At 38.9% G+C, this 22,432-nt stretch overlaps 1 protein-coding gene across 3 annotated transcripts in view; it reads right to left on the bottom strand.

Moving 5' to 3' along the window:
• Positions 1 to 22,432, bottom strand: part of tusc3 (tumor suppressor candidate 3) — an 81,788-nt gene that overhangs the window by 39,586 nt on the left and 19,770 nt on the right. For all 3 annotated transcript variants that reach the window (XR_002276446.1, XM_020618449.1, XM_020618448.1), the window contains exons 2-3: positions 7,074 to 7,243; positions 1,202 to 1,319 (exon numbers count right to left, since the gene is read on the bottom strand). Coding sequence is in view for 2 of the 3 variants with exons in the window: in XM_020618449.1 (XP_020474105.1) it covers positions 1,202 to 1,319; positions 7,074 to 7,243 (288 nt within the window). In the remaining variant the exon portion in view is untranslated. The remainder of the gene's footprint in view (positions 1 to 1,201; positions 1,320 to 7,073; positions 7,244 to 22,432) is intronic.

Raw genomic sequence — 22,432 nt, 5'->3', positions numbered from 1 at the left:
TAGTGTAATTAGGTGAGTTTTATTTCCATCCTTTTCATCACATTTGTCCATGTAAGTATGTGCATGTGTGTGCCTGTCCTTATATGCCTTTCTGTCATTGTAAGTTGTGTGTGTGTGACTGCATCTTTTTTTGTTGTATGTATGCGTTTTTGTGTGTGTACTTTTTGCTTTGTCAGGTTGTTTGGTAAACTGCTGCTGATGTTCTGAGGCAGTCCCTCACTAAGGGAAATCATCGAGTTCTATATATGGAATGAAGGAAGGGATGGAGGGAAGATGGAAAGAAGGAAAGAATGAATAATAAAAAGGAGAAGAGCGGATGAAAAGAACAGAATTTGACAAGACCAGAAGAAAAGGCTGATGATGAATATGATGGAGAGGAAGGAGGGACTGTAGGCCATGTGTGGTGGCAGACTGTCTTTGTTTAACAATGGCTAACCACAGAGGAAAGGAGGAGGGGAATTGCTGAAGGGAAAGAAAAACCATATTTGTAATCAGTTGATATTACCCAAGAATCTCTGGTCCATGACAACACTGTCACTTTCTATTTTTTATTATTATTATTTTAACCAGAAAAACTAACAATGAGTTTTACTACCTCCATTAATTTAGTAGAGAAAATTACCTTCAGCATTCTGATGGGTGGCATGATAGAACTGATCCTACACCAAAACACAAGGAACTGTCCAGTGCATTTTTCTAGCACCTTTATCTTTGTCATATAAATTGTCCTTATGTCACAAAAAAAACCCAGTAATAATAATAACAATTCCTTTATTAGTCCTGTGTGGAGAAATTTCTCATTGATGGCAGCGCTGCCTGGCCGCCAGGGGCAACTTGGAGCTCAGTGTCTTGCCCAAGGACACATTGGCATGTGGACTGGGGAGGCTGGGAATCAAACCACCAACCTCGAGGTTAGGAGTCGACTGTTCTAGTTCCCGAGATGGAGCCGCCCCAAAAATTTCCTAAATCTGAAGCCAGCAGAGTTTAAATGAGGCCACTTCAGTTGCAACAAGTGCTAAAATGTATGAATGTATTTCATTTAAGTCCCTGGTGAAGATGAATCACCCACATAATGTTAGAGAGCAAAAAAGAGGTTTTATGTGCAAGTAGGGGGATGAGGGAGGGGTGCAGGGCAAAAAATAAATAAAATAAAACTGGGTGAATACATTTGTGATTGATAATACACTAAATAGCAAGTTACCTGCTGGAAAACATCAGCTCCTTCATCATAGTCCACTACTGTGAAGAACAGCTTGTTGGAAAATGCAGATGAGTAACGCCATGAATTTGCTAGGACCTGGTACTCTTCATTCGCCTGCCTATAAGATGCCATTGAGACAAGAGAGGGAGGGAGAGAGAAAAAAAAAACAAGAAAATATAAAACCAAGACATTTCAGCCATATTAAATGTAGGTAAAAAGAGAACAGCAAACACTTGCTTCACCTCAGAAACACATACTCAACCGGGTCAATAATAAGGATTCTATTCAATGTTATTTCTTCAGTGGCAAGTAAAACTGTTTGATAGGACAAATTTCTAAAGTCAGATTTAATGTAAATAAAGAAAGTCACTTTCGGCTTTTCGCGTTTAGGGGTCACTACAGCGAACTGTCACACTGACGACTCGCATGTTGACATTTGGCACGTGTTTTACGCCGGCTGCCCTTCCTGACGCAACCCTGATTCGAACCCGGGCCGCAGTGGCGAGAGCGCTGCGCCTTAACCACTAGCCTACCAGGGACGGCTTCAGATTTAATGTAAATAAATTCTAAAAACATAATGAAAGCTAATTTCACAAGGAACTAAATTTTCATACCCAAAAAGTGAGTTGTTCTGTAAACATCTTCAAGTATGATCAGGAAACACTGTAGAATGTCTTGTCAAGAGATTTACAACTTCAGTAAATACAAAGACATTGTGTTTTCAGGTTGTCTGTCCGTCGGTCCAATTCTTCAATATGTCAAAAATACTTTGAAGGTTTAAAAATGAACTGATTCGATTCTGGTGGTCAAAGATCAAAGGTCACTGTCACCTCACATTCTCATTCTTGTGATCACGATATCTCGGGAATGCCTTATGGGAATTTCTTGGCACAAATGTCCAACTGGACAAAAGGATGAACTGACTAGATATTTTGGTGGTCAAAGGTTGAGGTCAGTGACCTCAGCTCTTTCCCATGCCTGTAAATTTGACCGGTTGGTGGAGGCATACAACTGCAAAGCGGTAATTCTAGGTTAAACATGTAATAATTGCTTCCTTATTCACAAACACCAATTTTTCTATGTACTGTCTTTTAAAATCCTAGAGGAAGGTGATGCAAGTATTGGTAACAGAAAGGAACAAACACTGTGCCAGCCACAGACAGTAGAAAAGTGCTAAAGATGGCGTGTTTACCTTGGCCTCAATTATTTCTGGCTCCTTTTCAGTATGTTTTTATAAATACACTGTTTTTATGACAGCTTTGGTTCTATGTATTTGGTTGTACTTTGTCCTGTTGGTGTGATTTGGATTCTGACAAGTCATGGGTACAGGCACTGCACAAAGTATGAAATGAATGTATTTATTTATAATCGACAAATAGGAGTATGAAAAAGGAGGGTGATATCAGCAGAAAGAACAGCAAGTGACCTCAAAAACCAATAGACAGGGTAGACAGTGACAGTGTCAAAAGACAGGAAATAAGCACTGAGACAAAGTGAAAGAAACTGCATCAGACTCAAAAAAAGTGAGAAAATGGGGAGGACAAAGAAAAGTTGAAGAGAGTAAGAAAAGGAAACTGTACATTAGAGCCTTGGAAATGCCTCCCTTCTATAGTCTATCACCTCATCCTTATGGATTGCAAGGTAAACAGTAAAATGCCAAGAAGCAGTTTCTTTTCTACTGTCTCTCTCCCATGTGTCTGACTTTATGCCTTTCTGCTTCACTTTGGCATTGTAACTTAAGTCAACTGCCTCCTGTGTTGACTTTAATTAGTGGGACGCTGTCTGTCAGGATGCGTTATGTAATGTTACATTGTTATCTTTGTAGCTGACATTAGGATGGATCTTTCCGAAGTTTAAAAAAGTCAGCGCAGATGAAGCAGAAGTTCAGGCTAGCAGGCTGTCAGGGATTACGTTCAACTCTGCTGGAGTTGTCTATGTGTTACTGAGATCTGGCTCTTACTGTGCTGAAACTCCATGTTATTTATTTATTGTTTATTTAGCTTCCGGACAGCTGCCTTAATAATACAATAATATTTTATTGATGGGTTTTAATCAGATCTGAATAATTAAAGATGGATTAAATCAAGTAAAAATGTAAACGGACACAGTGAATCTCCACTCTCCTACCTCCATGACAGTTTTCTGCTAACAGCACTTCTGTTGTTGATCCAGCTTTTCTAAACTGTGATTTCAAAATACGGTTGTAAATTTGTCACAACCAGGCATCCATAGTTGGTTACTGTGAAACAGGACATGTGATGACGTGACATATGATGTGACACACACGCACAAAACTTTCAACCAGTTAATTTTTGTTGTGTCCCATCTTATTGATGTAAGCAATGCAAACCAAAGTCTATTAACAGTATCCATATCTGTCCCACCAGCGCAACATACATTTCCAGCACAACAAAGTCAGGATATTAATCATTTTAAAAAATGTAAAAATGTGATATGCATACATATGTATAACGTTGTGTGTACCAGATGCATCTGCAGTAACACAAGCTAATTATACAGAGGAATGTTTGTCCCCAGTAATATTGATACAGTACTAATGTTCCAGCCAATATCACATCACATTCAATGTTTTACTTGATTTATCCAAATCTGTGCTAAATCTTAGTTAATGTAACTTTAACTTCATGTAATTTTGTACATAATAATTATACATTTTCATTTCTATCATCTTTGTTTATAGTGCTTTTTTACTTCAGCTACAACTAAGCAGACCTACAACTAAGAACAAAAAAAAATTAATCAATGGAGTTTATACTGTAAAAGGGACAAACAACAACTAAAATGAGGGGTCTTACATTGCTGAAAATATATGCAATTACCTTATACTGCATGTGTAATATTATTACTGTGTGAACTAAGCTAGATAAAGCCATGTGCCCAAGCACAATCTGCACCCTGGGCAGTATCAATACAATTTTTAAAGCTCTTACTTTTTTTTTTTTTTTTACATAAATCAGGAGTAAATATTTCCTGGCAAAACCTAAAATCTAAAACCTAAAATGTTTAGCTTTTAGTAACCTGATAAATCATAAGCTGTGATGTATTAAAAATACTGGTCACTGATAGTATGCCTAAAAATAAATGTATCGTGAAGACTGTCATTTTTCTTCACACACAGTACTGTTTCTTGTGTGAAAGCATTACTCTGTTAAAAGTCCAGTTAGAATTGTGGAACTGTGACAAAGCTTAAGAGTAATGCTACAGCGAGGATCCCAGCGATTATTCATCATTTTCACTGACAGTCCTCTTAACACAGACTTTCAGAGAAATATAAACACACTAAAGTAATGTGTATATTGTGCAACTACTCTGATAATACTGCCAGTGTCGGTTCTGCAGGGTTTGAACTAAAATATTTTGTGAATAAAAATGAAAGAAAGAGCATTTTACACACACACACACACACACACACACACTCACAGGTTTCTGAGGGGTGCTGACATGAGTGATGAATAACTTATCTAATCAAGTATCAAGTGACTGTAGTAGACAAGTGGCTGATTAGAGTAACAGGTAAGGTTGGGATGGAGAAGGTCAATGTTGATTAGGGATGTCCCCTAAGCCACCTAGACATGGGTCAACTACCTGGTTTATAATCCACCGACAAAAGGTGCCAGCCAGATTTATCCTACAACACCAAGCAGTCATGAATCCCTCAAGACCAGGCGTTTCCACAAGTTGCATGACAGAAAATATCGTATTTCTTGCATTCAAATAATGAATCTCAGTTCAGCAACTTGACACATATGTACATTTGCCATGGCTTAGCGATGAGCCACAAGGCTGCTTTCTACATTAGTATATTTTTTTGATTCAAGTCTAAAAAACTGAAGCCAGGGGTTAATAAGCAGCTTGAAAGAAAACTATGATTGCTGTGATTTCTAAACATCAGAGCAGCAACTGCCTTTAGTTGGAGCTCTGTTCATTCATAGTTACAAAGTGCTTTGCAGAGGCATACATATGAATGCAAAAGATAAATCAGCAGTACAGATGGAAAAAAAAAACTATCAAAGAATGCAATATTAGCAAAACTAAACCAAATGCTTTATAAAGGATTTCAGCAGCTCAACATGTATGGCTTCCTTTGTCATATTTTTTACTTCAGAATGTGCCAGATGTGTTCAGTGGGTGACAGGTCTGGACTGCAGACAGGCCAGTTTAGCACCTGGACTTTACAATACATGCACAATGTGCTTGGGCTATGCTGTGTGCATCTCCATGCTATCACAGATGCTGGTTTTTGCACTGTGTACTGATCACAAGCCTGATGTTCCCTCTCCTCTTTAGCACAAAGGGTGAAACAATCATGATTTCCAAAATAATTTTCAAATTTTAACTCATCTTCCACTTCACCTAGGTCCATCTTAAATGAACTCAAGCCCAAAGTGCATGGCAGAGCTGTAGTGTTATACCAATATTTGGGATGTGGTGATATTAGAAAACCAATATTCTGCTTATCATGGTTGCACTTACTAATTGAAAGTAGCTTACAGTACCACGGGCAGCTCCACAGATGGCTCTACTATGATTACCAGTGTTGTATGCTGAGCTGTCCATGGTGCTGAATCACTATGATTTTTTTTTTTTTTAGGGGATAAATTTATTTGAGTCAAACTGGAATTACTTTAAATTCTGATCTAAAACTTTGTATAAACCATATGATCTTGGCATGTTATGTTTAATTCTGCATGCAAACATGAATGAATGTGGAGTTTACAGCTAACTACTGACATAAACAAGCTCCACAAGACATTAAGGGGGATATTTACTAAACACTGCAAATGTTTTACTTTAACAACATATTTACCAATACTGATGATATAAATCAAAACAGCCACAATGGTGTTAATTTGACACAGCTGTTTATATAAGGACCTGCTGCCTGTTATTGTGCAGGTGTGGACAGAGAGAAGAAAATGTAAGTTTACAGTGACTGCACTTTAATCTGGTTGAAGAAACCCAAAGGTTTGCTCCCTCACATTTTCTTCTGGCAAGCAATGCGATTTAAAAACATTCTCTCCCTTCTCATACACGTTCTTAATTCAGACGAGGTCTCAGATGAACAAGAGCTTCCACGCTGACAGCAGTGTTGCCAATTCTACACCTGCTTTCTCCTAATGTTATATTTCATTTGTAATCTCTTTTAATGACAGTAAATCAGGCAGTGTGAGTATTTGTATAAATTTCCATTCTCTCCTCCCTTATTTTGCATCTCTGAATGGGAATGTCTTAAAATACAAATTCCAGCGGTGCCGCTTTTCTTCTTTTTCCCCAAGTGCAAAATCTCATTGCAACTCCTTAGTAAATAGGAACACACACAGTTTCACTGTTTACAACCAGAAATGAGCAGCAATCCTTTAGCAAACATCCCCTAAATGTTTTGAGTACAGAAGTGGGTAACCGGTTGGCCTTGTTCTGTAGAATTTTTTTCCATTGCCTTTTGGAAGTATGGCTAGTTGGAGTCCTTTTAATCCAAATGTCAACAGAACCCATAGGTTTTTATGATATAATGCTGTATTCTGCATTTCCCAAGTCTACTCTCTACTCTGTCTACTACTACGATTACTGTCTACTACTGTCCTGCTTTCTAAAGTCTTTTATGAATGTGGGAGAAGGATGCATAAAATATAAGCTGACCTCTAGGACATTTGTGCTTGAGTGTGCATGTTTGTGTGACTGGAGAGCTTACATATGTACACTCAGTGTAGATGAACTTTGGTACCTTGCTGGAGGTCATGCGAGTTATCACAGGCAATAGTGAGGAAGGACAGATGAATGGCTGTTGCTGTAGGAGCTACGAGAGATTGTGGCCCGCGTTAAGTGCATTGGGTGTGTGTGGATGTGCGCTTACCTGCAGACAGAGCACTGCCTTTGAGGCTGCAGGGCAGTGAACATGACAATGACAGAGTAGTTCCTGGGTGGAGCCTTGACAAAGCGGCGGAACTTGTCCCCGTTCATCCTGACGACTGAACGGCGAGAGGACCACTCCATCATCTGCTCAACCTTCTCTGACAGCAAGTTCTAAACAAACAGACAAGAAAAAAGGCAGAGAGGAAAATTCATCCCATTAGGATTTTCAGATTTACACATAAGAGTTAATTCCATTAAATCCAATAATGCTAATGAAAAGCTAATTATAAATAAATGTATTTTAATTCCTTAAAACATTAAAAATTCTCTTCCTAATGTAGAAAAGCCATTTACAGTCAAGTGACAGTACAGACAGTGCAAAAACATTCTGCTACACTTGTATAAAAGAACCCATTTGTTCACTCCCCAGATATCACCCAGCTTCCCCACAGAATTTATCAAGATCCTTGACATTTCTTGTCTGAAAAATAGGCAATGCTTCTTGAAATCTATAATACTCCAAACATTTCATGACCAGGAGGAACCATGTTAGCGTGGCTGCTTTCAAAGTCCAAGGTTGATATATAGGAAGGTGCTGCTGTATGTGAATCTAAATTTTAATAGATTTGACTCCTACCCTGTACTGACTAATGGGATGAAACCCAATACAACAAACCTAACTACTATTTACAGAAAAGGAACCCTGAGTTAGCAGTATAAGTGTATGCGTGTGCTCAAAAAAGCCACCGGTCTTGGTTGTGTTTGTGTGTGAATTCAAGAGTACGCTGTTGATTAATTCCCGTCCAGCTTAGCCAAAAGGTCACAACAGAGTCAGTGTCACAACACAATGCTAAAGATAAATATTAGCCAGCATATACAAACAAACACACACACACACACACACACACACACACCAGCTAGTACTTTTTCAAGGTTTCTAAAGTTGAAATGCCTATAATGACAAAGTCATACAGTGGGGTACGGTAATGATTTGGTGTGGCTGGCTGTGTGTGCACACCAGTGTCTTCGTGTGCTGTATGTGTAAAGGAAATCTTTGTCTCGGTTGAGATAGAGTATGAAGATCCAGACCAAAAACTGGATTCTAAGTTCAGGTACTTTATTAGTGAGAACAGTTCTAAGTAGACATTCAAAGCAAGTGTGCAAATTGACAAAGAACATGCTGTCCAGAGTTATATTTATACCAGATGCTTACATAAAGCCTGCTCACATCAGCACATAAGATACATGTATAAACAACTCTTCAGCTTTGTATAAAAGTAAAAATAGACTCTTATAGTCAGGCAACGCACGCAGGCTATAGCTGGCCGCTAACTGTCAAGAGGTGTCGTGTGTCCTATATGGAGCTGTGCTATGCTTATGGGGGGTTTTTTTCTCACTCTTAGTCTGGTTAGAGACATATAGTATGTACTCTATCATAAACCATAAGACAGCCATCAAATATCATAGATACATAATCAGAAAACACACCTATCAATCTGGATGTCTGCAGCAGGACACCGTACCAAACTTCAGCTCTGAACTCAAGACTGATTAAACATTGAGCCTGCTGGTGAAAGACATGTTTTCCATCCTCTGCTGGTCAAAATGTACTTAAAAAACTGTACAAGAAGCATATTTCAATTTACACCAAAAAGCCTGTGCTGAGGGTTTGTCATGCATTTTTCATTAAAGACTTTTGTCCACCTTCTCTGCCTCTTAATACTTTTTTCTTCTCTTTTCATGGCCAGGTTCTTTAAAACAACTGCCTTATTCTAAATGGGAATGGGTAAAACATGGTATGATACATGATTTTTTTTGACTCGTGCGTGATCACATTATCTACTCATAGTTTACTATTAGTAAAAATATAATTGAGCTTGAGGCAATGGCTCGGTTCTAACTCAGTTCTATCTTGGACAAGGCAAACGGCAACAGCTGAAATTGAATGAATGGAAATAGACTGGTGTGTAATCCTGCTGATCATTGTACACATATCACATTATATTAAAAGCCATCTACAGCAGTGATGACATTAGTAAATGGTAATGTGAATCAGATTAAATGTCAAAACATATCCTTTTTGTATGTTCTTCAAGTTTTAAAATGTGCTTCTTCTTATTTGACTGAATGACCGAATGCTATAAAAATAAGCTATGCTGAGCTCGTTTTATTTTGTAGGAAAAGCATCACAGCTATGCCCATTTAGCCTAATTGTTTAATTCAAATTGTATTATTAAAACGTCCTACCACCTGAGCCAGCCCAGTGTGCTGCCTTTCGCAGCTAGACTCTTCATGCTTCTCACTCTCAGTTGCCAGCCAGCTTAGGGTATGCATGCAAATCTCGTTTGGGCGTAGGGGCTTTTGCTAAAGGTAGCAGGGGTGGTAGGCTTCGTGTGGTTGTTCTTGCCAGTCTGCAATCAGACAAGTTTTAACCTGAGTGGCCTACGATGCTCAGGCCACTCCCTCTTCATCCCTCTGTCTACCCAGTAGTTCGCTAGTGTTGGATCAAGTACACAGTAGCTAAATAATTTAGCACAGAACCTCACTCTGACTGCTAATCAGACACAAACTCTCTCTCTCTACACACACACACACACACAAACCTAGCTGCAGACACGAAGTAGAGAGATGTCGAATAAATTTATCCAGTACGCTGCCTGGAGAGAAGACTGACAAAGACAAACAAAACAGAAAACAGACAGAAAGACAAACAGCAGTATCACGTGTTTCTGCTGCACTGCTTATTCACTACAGACAACACACACTCTGTACTTATAGACTATGTATAATGAGGGAGAATCACTAAGAAACACAGCACAAAGGACTATAACACATACACATGGATGTGCATGTCCAGAGGAAGCACAAAATGCTTTCTGTGCACCTTTTGCTTTTTTGTTTTTTGGCTGTGTGCATTCAGCCCCAAAAGGGGAGCTGTCAGTCCCGGATCCAACCCTGCTGGTAGTAATGAAGCACAACTGTACCACCACCCCCTTTTTTTTTTTAAAGACATGAAGAAGTAGTACTTGCAAGGGAAGTATGAACGATAATAAAGGGTCTTAAAATTGATGAAGATTAAGGCAGCTGGTAAGAGAAACTGTCTCGAAAGATAAGCTTTTATTTGGAAGATCTTAAAATGAACTGTTCTACACAAGCCAGGAACAAAAGGTGATGAACAAATGATGAGATGGAGAAAGACTGAAAACACTAGACACTCTATCATCCACGTAAGGTTGGGATTTAAATTTTACATTACCATGTGTCTCCCCAGGCTTACTGGGTATACAGGACATAATTTCTTTATCATATGCTAACCGTGTGAGAGTATCAGTCTATTTTGTCAGAGGAAAAATGAGTCTACTGTAGTATAATGAGTGCAATATTTAACAAACTAACAGCACAAACATCAGTCATAGGACCTACATCTTTACTTGACTGGTGTCAAATTAAAAAACTATTGGTCAAAATTAATTCTTTGCCGTGGGTATCCTTTATAATCCTTTTCCTCCTCGCCCTGTCTCCTAATTTACAAGTCCACTTGTGCAGTTAAAGGAGAGCGCTCATTAGGCTACAGTGACTGGTACTGTGTTATCTCTGTTTATCATTGTTCTTTGGCCAGTGGCTCACTATGAAAGCCTCTCTTAACAGGTTTTTAATGTAAAAACAAATTGAATCAATACCACCTTCATACTGAGGAAAAAGAATGGCAAGGTTGAACCAGCTCAGACTGATTAATGAGTGTGAGTAGCATTTTTGGCTAAAAACACAACCCAAGGAGTGAACCTGGCACGAGCACATTGTTGCAATGGTGCTGTGGATGTTGGGTATATTTATACATTATGCTGAATTAGCCATTTCTCAATAAAAGTGTTTGGAATTACTGGAAAACAGGAGCAACAGCAAATTACAAAAGCAGACATGAAACTTCTTACTATAATGAAATAAACCGGGGGAATTAAAAATAAAATACTTGGCACTAAACATATCAGACTTAAAGGAAAGACCGGGTTCACTCTTCCACTGAGGAATATATGGCCGCACCTGGGAGCTCACAGTAATCTCTACTGTCTGCATTAAGACAAAAATGGTGCCTGTAAACTACAAAGTAGTTAAAACACTTCTAAGAAGAAATTCATGTGCAGAGGTATTTAAATATATTATGTTAGACCTTCAAGTGACTCCCAGACATCAGTGTTATAGCACTCTACTTTGTCTGACCCACACACAAACATGTACAATACACACACACTCCAAATAGCCTAGGACCATTAAAAACACTTATTTTCCACCCGACTGACCACAAAGAAAACCCAAATGAATCACATCTGCGGTGTGTTTATGTGCGAAGGAGTAAGATGCACAAATGGTGTGTAGATATCCATCCATTTGATTTTCTGTTAGTCTATGAATGTCATGACCTCTCTCGCTCTCTCTCTCACACACACACACATTATCAGTCACACGGTAGGCTGCAAACTGTATCAGTAGCACCGACCTGTGGTCCCCTTAGTTCCCAGTTTTTTCCTCTGTTCTCTTTTCTCATGTCCATTTTTATCTTCACAGTCTTTGCTCCTGTTTTTCTCTACTTCATTATCCTGTTACCTTCTATTTTGCAACTCCATGTTATTTTCACATTTCGTTAAATAAAGTTCCTAAGGAGAATCAGATATTGTGGCTAAATAAAAAAAATTAAGTTGAATAAATATGACATAAATCCACACACTGAGGAAGAAAATACTAAGAGATCTAACAGCTGGAAGAGCAGAAGAACTTCAAGGTGAGGAAAAGAAAATAATAGGAACTGACAGGGAGAGAGGATATAAGCACAGAGGAGAACAGAAATGATGAAGGAGAAAAAGTAAGAGACATGAAATGGATGATGCATGGAGTATAAAGTAAGTCTGACTCATGTACTGATGACCACAACAAAAGGCTATAGGTACATCATAAAATGCTGTTATTAGCCAGCCAGCTATTTAATCATAGAGTTACTCTGCCAGCCCAAAACCAGTCAGACACATGGTCAGTCACTCAGCCATTTGGGTAACCAGTCGGTCAATTATTTATTTAGTTCATCAGCCACATAGTAGAACAATAAGGTCATAAGGTGGTTAGTTATTCAGTTAGTGGAGTTGCTACATCAAATAATGAGTCAGCTGAGTATTTTAAAAGCTGACCTCCACCACAGCCAGAGCAGAAAGAGAATGTTCTGACACATCCCAATTCTCTCCTTTAGTTCATTTTCCCCACTTTCTATCTGAAAATTCTACTCAGTTCTTAAGCCATGAGACCAAGCAAAGGCACAACAAGCTGAAGCTTAACAGTGAAAGAAGTGCTGCAAATGTTTGTCACAAGAAAGGTGGAGAAAACCCCTTAAAATTAAGGGGTTTCTTCTTTTAACACTGACACATAACCCCTTAAAATTAAGGGGTTTCTTCTAGTAACATTGACACACTGGGATTTATTCCATGGCACCACTTCTCAAAATGCAAGTTGTTTTGAATGGAAGTTCCTGACCTCTCAGATCAAACTATGTGGTCTACACTTCAGACACCACCACTTTTACAAAGTGCAAATCTGTATTGTGCCATTTCGATTCCTGACGTTGAATTTCACTGACCATATAAGAAAAAGTCACAGGTGAAATTCTTTGTCATTGCACAGTTGCAAGTACACTAGAGAGAAAACAGTCTCTTTATTTTGCTCTCCTGAGCCATCTGAGAAGTTGCAAACTAAGTGCTGAGAATATAGTTTTGGGTGATGAATATTATTTGTTATGCTCTCCAATGACACGGCCATAACAACGAGAGGGGGTTTCACACTGCATCCCCACCCATGAGGGTGTTTGTAATAATTAACTGTGAACATGCTAAGAACTTTCTGTATGCTACATGGAGACTTGTTTATGGTAACGCTGCTCTTTGGTGCCATTATAGTGTTGCAATCCACACAAGGTACCTTTAATTGCTGTGTAGTTACTAGACAGGGACAGTCTAGATTTCCCCAGCCAGCCAAGGGTTTGATTTGCAAACCTTCCACATGAAACGCTGACAGTATTTGTTCAATCTCTTCCTCTGAGGAGTCTAAACAGAGGTCTGTTATAACTACATAGGTTTTGGCTCTGGCCAACGGGCTCCTATACATCTTATTCATCTTGCCATCTCTTTTGTTCTCAGAAAAGAAGAGCAGATCAGGCTAATCTTTGCCCTTTGAATTGGGCCTCTTCGTGACCACTGTTATAGATTTGTTTTCATTTTCTTCTAAGGTCTTTATTTTTTAGGGCTTTGATACTATATGTCATCTGAGCCTGATACTTATTGTAGTGGGCAATGGTTTTTATTTCACGTAAAGCACTTTGTTCAACTAGATGTTGTTGTAAAGTGCTATATAATAAACATTCTGATTGACTGATTGATATCAGTTCCTCCAATTATCCCATTGAAATGGTGGCATTACTAGAAATTAGCTTCATATAACGAGGAACAAACACTAAACTCTCTCCCACTTTCTCACACACCCCCCCACACACAGACACGCAAACACCCTCACAAAAATATACTGCACACTGCCCTTTGTGAAAGCCAACAAAATCTTATTGCAAGTCAATTTCTGGTAATCATAGCACCCTTATGATGACTTGGCGGCTTTCTGTGTTGAGTTAAACCAAAAACAGCTAATACACACACACACACACACAGGCACAAAGGAAGCTAATGAGGGCAGAACAAACAAAGAAGGAAGAAAAAGCAACATTACTCAGAAGTTGGACATTTCTTTTATTTCGTTTTTATGACTTTTTTTTTACCCTCAAAAGGCCCTTTGACATTTGGAGGACTGGCCAAAATGTCCTCATAACAATGGCAATGAAAAAACAATTGGTAAAAGTAGAGACATGTACATGCAAACACACACACAAACAAATGAGGACAATAAGTGAAAACCTGTCAATAGGGAGGGAAAGAACACTTAATACGGTGAGAAGTAACTACATATACCAACAGACATGACTTCTGTGTGAGTCTGTCAGTATTATTGTTTCCATCTCTCACTTCTATTGAATTAAACCAACATGCTTTCACATTGCCAGGGTTGCCATTTTATACCTTTTCCCCATTAGTGCCAAAGGCTATGGCTCTCCGTGATCCTTATGGAATATATAAAGACATGTCTGCTTTTTTCCCCCCTTTGCCTCCAGAATTCAGTTTCTCCCTAAACCTTCCAGGCACATTATGTGACATTTTAAACCTTCTGTCATTTCATTTACTGAGGGGAGGGGGCACCTGTCTCAGTCTTGTTTGTTTGTTGGTTTAGGGTGCCTGCAAGTTTCATCAAATTCACTTTTAACTTTTTCAGACAGTTAAAAATTCCAGTTAAGAGATAAAAGTAATTTTGAAACTGAAACAGAATGTGAATATGATAAAACAATATGCACTGGCTATGAGTAGCTAAGTTGAAGTTTCACATTCACAGAACATCACATTAAGACACAATTCAATTAAGAGGAAAAAGTAAATTAAGGTAACATTTTAATGTAACATCAGTGCTCGAAGTGGACTGGTACACAACGGTACATGGCACTGGCATTTCTCCATTTTACTCTTTGGCATACCGAGCCTTTTTCTTGCGCACCAGCACTTCTCACAAGCTGACGATACTTTTTCTGCCCTCTCCACGGACTCATTTGAGATGAACTGCGTCTCGCCTGGACAGCAGACGAGAGCAGATGACGGGAGCAGGGGGCAGTGACATAAAGCTGCAGTCAGAGCCGACTGTTTAAGAGCTTTCTACATGCCACATGATGGGAGCCAGGGGCTTAGCGCCAACAACAGAGACCTGAGCTCCCCCAGGAGTAATAACAATTCAAGTTTGGATGTTCCCAATATAGTCAATCATCATAATCAGTTTTGTTACTACATATAAATTAAAATGTAAAAACAATATTTTGACATTCCTTTGTCTCTTGTCTTTCCCCATCATAGTAAGGTATTTACAAATTTGGAGTCTCAAGTAAACTGTCGCTGTCTGATAATTTCTTCGCCCAGTAGCTGCTAATTCTTTTTGACATGTGTTATACCAATTAGCAGCTGCAGTATAATCATGTGTTGTCATGTACAGTCTGTATAAATATTGTTAGTTATATTTAAAAGTGTCAACCTGAAACATCTGCATGGCAGTGCTTCATTACTGTGTTCTGCTATTGTAATTTCTCTCTCTGTCTGAACTGAACCCGCTCTCTTCCTGACTTTAAACTTGCACAGGCAATTTCCTTTTCTTCTTTCTCATTCTCTTCATTTTATTGTGGGTAGCAGTATAGTGACCATATGCCCCTAGCCCTGTGTATTCATCCTCTTTTTTTTTTTTTTATGTTTTTATAACAAAATAAAACTGCACCGATGCCCCATAAACCCAACTGGAGCTTAGTGCTTTCTCAGAGAAATGGTATTTGCAAAGACAGTGAAAAGAAAACTAAAGGAAGAGGAAGGGGTGAATAGAGGTCACGGAGAGTGACTAAACAGAGTCAGCAATTTGCTCTTATTTTGTCACTGATGAAAAAGGAATTGTAATAAATTACACTCACTAGTTTGTTGCTGGTTCAGATGCAGGTCAATTGCACAGCACAGAGTAGAGCATGGATTTCTGTCTGAACCCAATCCGTGCCTGAGAGTGTGGGGTCCAAACCCGCACCAACCCTGACACAGTTGAGTTTGTGCAGTGTTTTTCCCCTTCTTGTTGAATGGAGCAGACATTTGAGCATTCCAGCCATCTAGCCTGAGGTTTGACCTATGTGTCCAAACCCGACCCAGACCCGAATATAATTTCTAAATTTTTCTCTGAACCTGGCCCAAGCCCAACGGGTCCCTTATGGCTTGATTCAGGTATCTACACTCTGCTACAGCGTGCACTGTTAGAATCGTCTTGGCTGTGGAAGGTGAATAATTATGTTCTGTAATATTTTATTCTAGCAATTGAAATGGAGGGAACAACTGTTGCTACTCCCCTTAATCAGATATTAGCGTGAGTGGGGGGGCTCGCTGACCTGACAAATCTACACACAAAAACTAGGCTAAACATAAGCGCTCAAAATAACACATAAAAGCAGCTAATGAGTCATGATAAAAAAAACACCCTGTAAGTCCCAAACAGGCAGTATTGGCAGCAGGTCAAGTCAGACTGTCAGTTCTTTAGGGACTGCAGATGGTACAGTCCACTTTATGGGTGTGTGATATCGTATTAGATGTTTCTTAAGGGTATGAATGTTGGCTCCATTCTAAGTTAAACGGACTAATCGCATACTTTGTCTGAAAACTGCAGACACTGCAAAGACTTATCACACAAGTTGCCTAATCTGTAAAGCAGCAACTCTGGTGCCCTGGGAGAAGCATTAATACTATTTCACATTTTTCAATACACAAATGTGGACAAGTCTCATGGCTATTTTAGTGAGAACTGATCGTCACAATCCACAGAGTGCAGTGTACCTAAAGCCCAAGCGCTGTCAAGTCCAGTGTTTGCTTTGGCATCAACAACAAAACATGCATCATATTACATTTCTGTAATGATCTCAAAACAAATAAACTAACAAAATCATTCCTTTACTTGTTCTGTTGTAGTTACCAAAAGCTTGTTACAAAGTGAGTGCATGATGATCTGGCAAAATGCAAGACAAAAGAAATCTGTGTGTAAGTTACTTTCCTCCAGGGTTTACATTTGCTCAGGTAATTTTCTGTACGCTTACAGCAGTCAACATCAAGCCAAATTTAACAAAAAAAGAAATTATCAAAGGATTTGAAAAAAGTAACTCAAATTCCTTAAGGGGCTACACAAAAGTCTATGCATGGCAAAGAAGGAAAAGATTCCTTTGTGAGATTTTCTGCCCTGTACATCAACATCTGTAGTTGTAGCCTTGAGTCATGCACCAGGGAAGCAAAGTGAAACACAAACAAGGCAAGCCCTGCAACCTCTCCACATGGCTGGTGCAATGGATGCACTCCTATGAGTTTAATTTACTTCCAAAATGCTCCTCTGTGTGCTAAGTTTGTTGTATATAAGTAAGAGTAATTAACTCAAATGCAGATCAAAACAAGCAGAACTGAACTTTTCTGCCCTTAGTGTGAAAGGGAGAAACAAATCAATCTAAACTGCAAAACAAAAACAGAAATAAAGAGCAATGTGTTTGGAACCAGTTTGAAAACTAGTGAATATTCTAAAACAGAAGACATATAGGCAGCCCTAGAGATGTTTTGTTTGCAGCAAAGAGTCATTCTCTTGAATTTGAATGGAACACAAAGTGAAAGTGAGGGCCTTTTCAAATCACCAACACACGGCTATTCATCACAATTAAGGGGACATGTTACCATCAAGTCTTTCCGCACCTTATTATCTTTACTTCAGCTAACTCTTCCTCTTACTCTGAAGTAGGCTAAAGAAAAAAAGTTCAATTTGCAGCTCTGGGCAAAAATATCCATGAGTGTTTGAGTAAATACACAAATTCAAGGTTCTGCATGTTCGAGGTTGCACTCTTTCTGTGGCTACTTGTGTTCATTTGCCAGCATAAAGTGCTGGGCTTCAAATATAAATGGGTGTGTGCTATGTGATCAAATGATTCAGAGAGAAAAAGTAAAAAATTTGCTCAGTAATTTTAGCTCTATGGATCAGCTGTGTCTTATGGTTTAACAAAGCACCACAGAAACAACTGACAAAGAGCTTGGCAGCATACTTTTTCTCCATTTTACATATAATTAGAAAACATACTCAAGAGCTTTTGTCAAAGGATGCAGGATGAAGAGAAAATTTACAGTCACACAGACAAATTCAAAGTTGCCAGTAAGCCCAGTCCAGTGCAACATGACAAAAATGGAAGGGAAGGATGCAACCAGGAAGAAGGAAGGGTGACACCCCCGCCCCCATTTTTTAGTTGTTCATTGTATTTATAAATCCATCAGGATATAAAGTGTAGTCTCTCCTGAATAGAGCTAGAAGTAATTCCCCAGTAGCATGATCTGTCAATTTCCATTTACCATCACATACAACTTAATAAGAAAGATGAAATTAAAGTTAAGACATGAAAGATAAGTAAAAAATGATTTTTTTCAAGTGCTGTAACCCATGAGGAAATATGAGTTTATTCCCTTAAAACTGCAGTAACCCAATACACATGGGCTTATTGCAGTGCTTATAATTTCTCCTCTAATTCCATCAATAACCAGCTGGCAAAGTCAGTTTTCACTCTGAGCTAATTAGTGTTCAGCTCATTTTAAGGATTTTTTTAAAACAGCATTTATAGCTTCCTGCAGTATTGGCTACAGTTAGTTTGTTAGATCAAAGTGGGGACATGCTATAGGAAAAACAAACTACACACAGATCAGTGACATCATTTACCCCGTCATACCCACTGTATAAAAAAGCACTCGCACCATGCCCAAATTCACCAATTCTTAATCAACAACCCAGTCTCACAGTAACATGTATAATAGCTACGTTGGTTCACAGCACAAAGCATGCTACTCACAATAACACCTGGAAAATAGTGACATTGCATCATTTTTCCTTGATCAAAAAATGAAACTGAAGGTACATTGAAAGAGAAAGTAAATGGTCACATTTTGGCACAGAAACTAGATGGTTAAGGCTAAGGAAAGGCCCTAGGGTTGGTTAAAACAATTAAAACCCCAATGTCGAACACAATCTCTGGCTCTCTGCATAAAGGTCTGATGTTTGTCTGACCCCCTCAGGCTGTAATCACTTTTGCTTATGTTAGGTTATGTCACAGGCATCAAATTGTATGAGACGTTTGCATATGAGGGCCTTATATTGTGAAATAAATTTGATTTCAAAGGCAAACACATGTATTTCCAGTTCTCTCACTGCTGGGGAGTGCTGTCCAATCAAAGGCAAAAGTTGAAAAAGTCTCAACTGTCAAGTCCTTGTTTCCAGTAGAAAGGAAAGACTGACCTGAATTCACTCCTGTTGCCTAGAGTACTGTACCAACAATAATAATTGGTGTTAAAAAAGAAAGTTCAAGACGGCAGAGACAACAAGGTGGCAACTGCTGGTTTATGTGTCAAGCAAAAGACAGAGAAAACATGAAAGTGAGGGGTTTGGGTGCTTCAGGTCATGAAGCCATGAGCCTGTCTTGCCACTGGTTTCCTTCCTCTGTCTGCTTCCCAGGTGTACTACTGAATCTCACTACCATATGACCTTTAGCTCTAAACCCTCCATTTACTCCGCTTTGTCTCTTTTAAATTCATGTACCTGTCGAGCATGCAGACTGTGCTGATCTGCAGGAAATAATCATTTTTAATGGTCAAAGTCAGGGACAAATGCACAATGCACGTATATAAGCATTTTAGAAATCCAAGTGTAATTGGCATACTGTGCTACCTCATTTGCCTTTTCAAAGCTAACTTTAAACTTAAAGTGCTCCGAAATAGCCTTATAAGCCATTCACATTTATTATTTGCTTCTGCTTAGGTAAGTATTCAGTCTATTACACAGGGAAGAATAACAGCTTTTGAGTGAAATTCTGTAAAATGATCACAGGGATACCTGGCTTTGTTGTAAAAAAGTAAACACTAACTGCCCACATGGGTGACCCTGTATAAATATGTTACCAACAGCTACGAGCAAAGCGCAGTTTGTCACACTGGCTGTTTCTTATAAACAATATGTTACATGGGGTACAAAGGGACAACATGAGTGCAGATGCTATAAACACTAGAGAACTTTTTGGGAAAGTTAGATAATTAATAATGTTTGTTTACAGATTGTCTGGTCTGCAATCTCTTTTTTTTCTGTTGAGTTCTATATAAATAACATCCTTGAATATCTGGTTTTATTTTTATTTAAAAGCAAACTATTAGTGGCCAAGTCTTAAGCTGCTGATCTGACCTGAAGAGTTACATTAGCTCAATGACTCACATAGCTGAGATTTTCTCTCCCCACAGAGAGAGAAAGTATAACTTCAGTGTGTAAAGAAAACACTGATTACTCATAGTTGTGTTAAATAAAGTTTTATCCGAGGGAATTGGTTACCAAACACAATAAACGGTGTGCAATTTATGTCAAAGAGTAGGGCTAAAAAGTGTGAAGTTAATTTTGATAAAATCTTCTTCTTCTTCTTCTTTCGGCTGTTCCCGTTAGGGGTCGTCACAGCAAATCATCTGTTTCCACCCAACTCTATCCTCTACTCTCACACCAATTAACTTCATGTCCTCTTTTAGCACATCCATATAGCTCCTCTTTGGCCTTCCTCTCGACCTCTTGCCTGGCAGCTCCATCTCCAACATCCTTCTACCAATATAACCACTATCCCTCCTCTGCACATGTCCAAACCATCTCAATCTGGCCTCTCTGACCTTGGTGTCTTGTACACCTTTCCTTTGATTCTTGCTGACACTCTTCTGTCACACAACACTCCTGACACCTTTCTCCACCCACTCCAACCTGCCTGTACTCACCTCTTCACCTCTAAATTGGACAAAAAGGAAGATGGAATTATTATTGATTTTAAGATTTTTGATCAAACATATTACAAAAACTGAAGGCTGAGTGAAGACGCTGTACAACATGGCATCATGCATGGACATTTTATCACAACTCTGGTTTGACAAAGTAAAATGGGCTGGCTCACAAACTGAAGAGTTCATTCCAGAGCCAGTCAGCAATAAAGCCACTAGAGACAAGCTACTCCAGAACACTTCCAGTCTCATTGTTTGGGGAAAACAATGCAGGCATTAAAGTACTGCTTCCTGTCCAAGCACTCTGAATGCAGCTTTATAGATGTGATAACAGCAATGTAACTTCTTCTAGCACAGCAAAGTACAGCTGTCTTATCGCCAGCTGTGAAGTAGTATCAGTCTCACAAGGGAGATGGTGAGCTAGCTGCACTAGTCATGTCGTGCTCTGAGCTCAGCTGGTGAGACTAATTGGCTGGTCAATAATCTGAACAGCTGGGATGGGGAGTTACCACCAGTTGCTCAGTTGAAACAAAGGGTACGACAATCATCACAAATCAAGCTCCTCATTAAAGACATAATCTGTCAGCCATATTTCAAAGAGCCTTTCCTTGCTCTCCTTGTTTATTTCAGTGAAGACTGAAGAGTTAGAATCAGAATAAGCTTTTACTGTATTCCAGCAGCAATTTAATAATGTAATAACAACTGAAACAGATTTTGTCCAGATTCTGTTGAGCTATGCATCCAAAAGCTGCTCCAAGAAGACAATACATTATGTCCTCCTGCCACAGTTCCCCAGAGTGAGTAAGAAAATGGTTCAATACATACTGTAGCAAGGAGGTAGACCCAAGTCACCTATCTAATGGCTTAATTTGACTGTAGCTTGCCTTTAAATTAAATGATGTGTTATGATTTCATTTGGATATTAGTATGTTTGATCTGAGATTACATAAGCACAAAGACTGAAGATTTGGTATTTAAATGTTTTCTCAATCTGTCAGTTTTATTGGACATCAAGGCAAAATGTGTCACTTCCTTTCAATAGGTAACAAGTAGAATAATGAGGTGCTGAAAAACAACTTTTGTTCTAATTGAATACTTTAAGTACCTTACATTTGCCAGTGTTTATCTGATGATGATGCTGAAGTGTTGGCAGCAGTAGCTGATCCCATCACTGAGATTCTTCATCCTAAATAACTGGCATTCAGCCGTTATATGGCTTAAAGCTCCAGCTATTGCAGGGTCTGTCTGAATCACTGAACTGGCCTAAGAGAAATGTGTATATATAGATTTCCTGATCAAGTCCCCCTACCCCAGTCCCTATCTGTGATCTTTAAACTTGGTGAATTTTCTGAGTCTGATACCTGACAAAGTTTTCTGCTTCAGTGTTGCCTTTACCTCCCACCTCCATGAGAAGTCACAACATCACATCAGATGTTTTCTTTTAAGGTGCCTTAAGCTTTTAAGATGATCAAAATTCATAATATTTTGACAGCTAATTAGACTCGACAGTTACTGTAAAAATTTCTACTTTCCTTTCGTCCCCAAAATTTTGGTAAAATGAACATAATGAGCACCATATAATGGTGTAAACATAAGTTTATATTGGTTTACAGGTGAAAAGGGGATGCCAGCGAGTTGACTGCAGGTAAAGTGGTAAAGATTCAGATTTCTGCAGGTTTGTGTTCTGCTTGTCCAACCGCTATTTGATAAATTACTCATACTGTCTCCATTACTGTGGGATTCTGTCACATTTGTGGGTTGCAAGCGAGAGCAGACGTCTTTACTGCTCCTCTTGTCTGTTCTACGATTTTTCACATTTTCTACATTTTCAAGTCTTTGAACAAATTCTACAACTATTAAAATGCCTCCAAGAGGGAAAAGAGCTAATAAATCAGAAGCGAAC

The sequence above is a fragment of the Monopterus albus genome, unplaced genomic scaffold (assembly GCF_001952655.1).
Source record: "Monopterus albus unplaced genomic scaffold, M_albus_1.0 scaffold205.1, whole genome shotgun sequence".
NCBI lineage: Eukaryota > Metazoa > Chordata > Actinopteri > Synbranchiformes > Synbranchidae > Monopterus > Monopterus albus.
The sequence above is the reverse complement of the archived record's forward strand: the minus strand, read 5'-3'. Positions and strand labels throughout refer to the sequence as shown.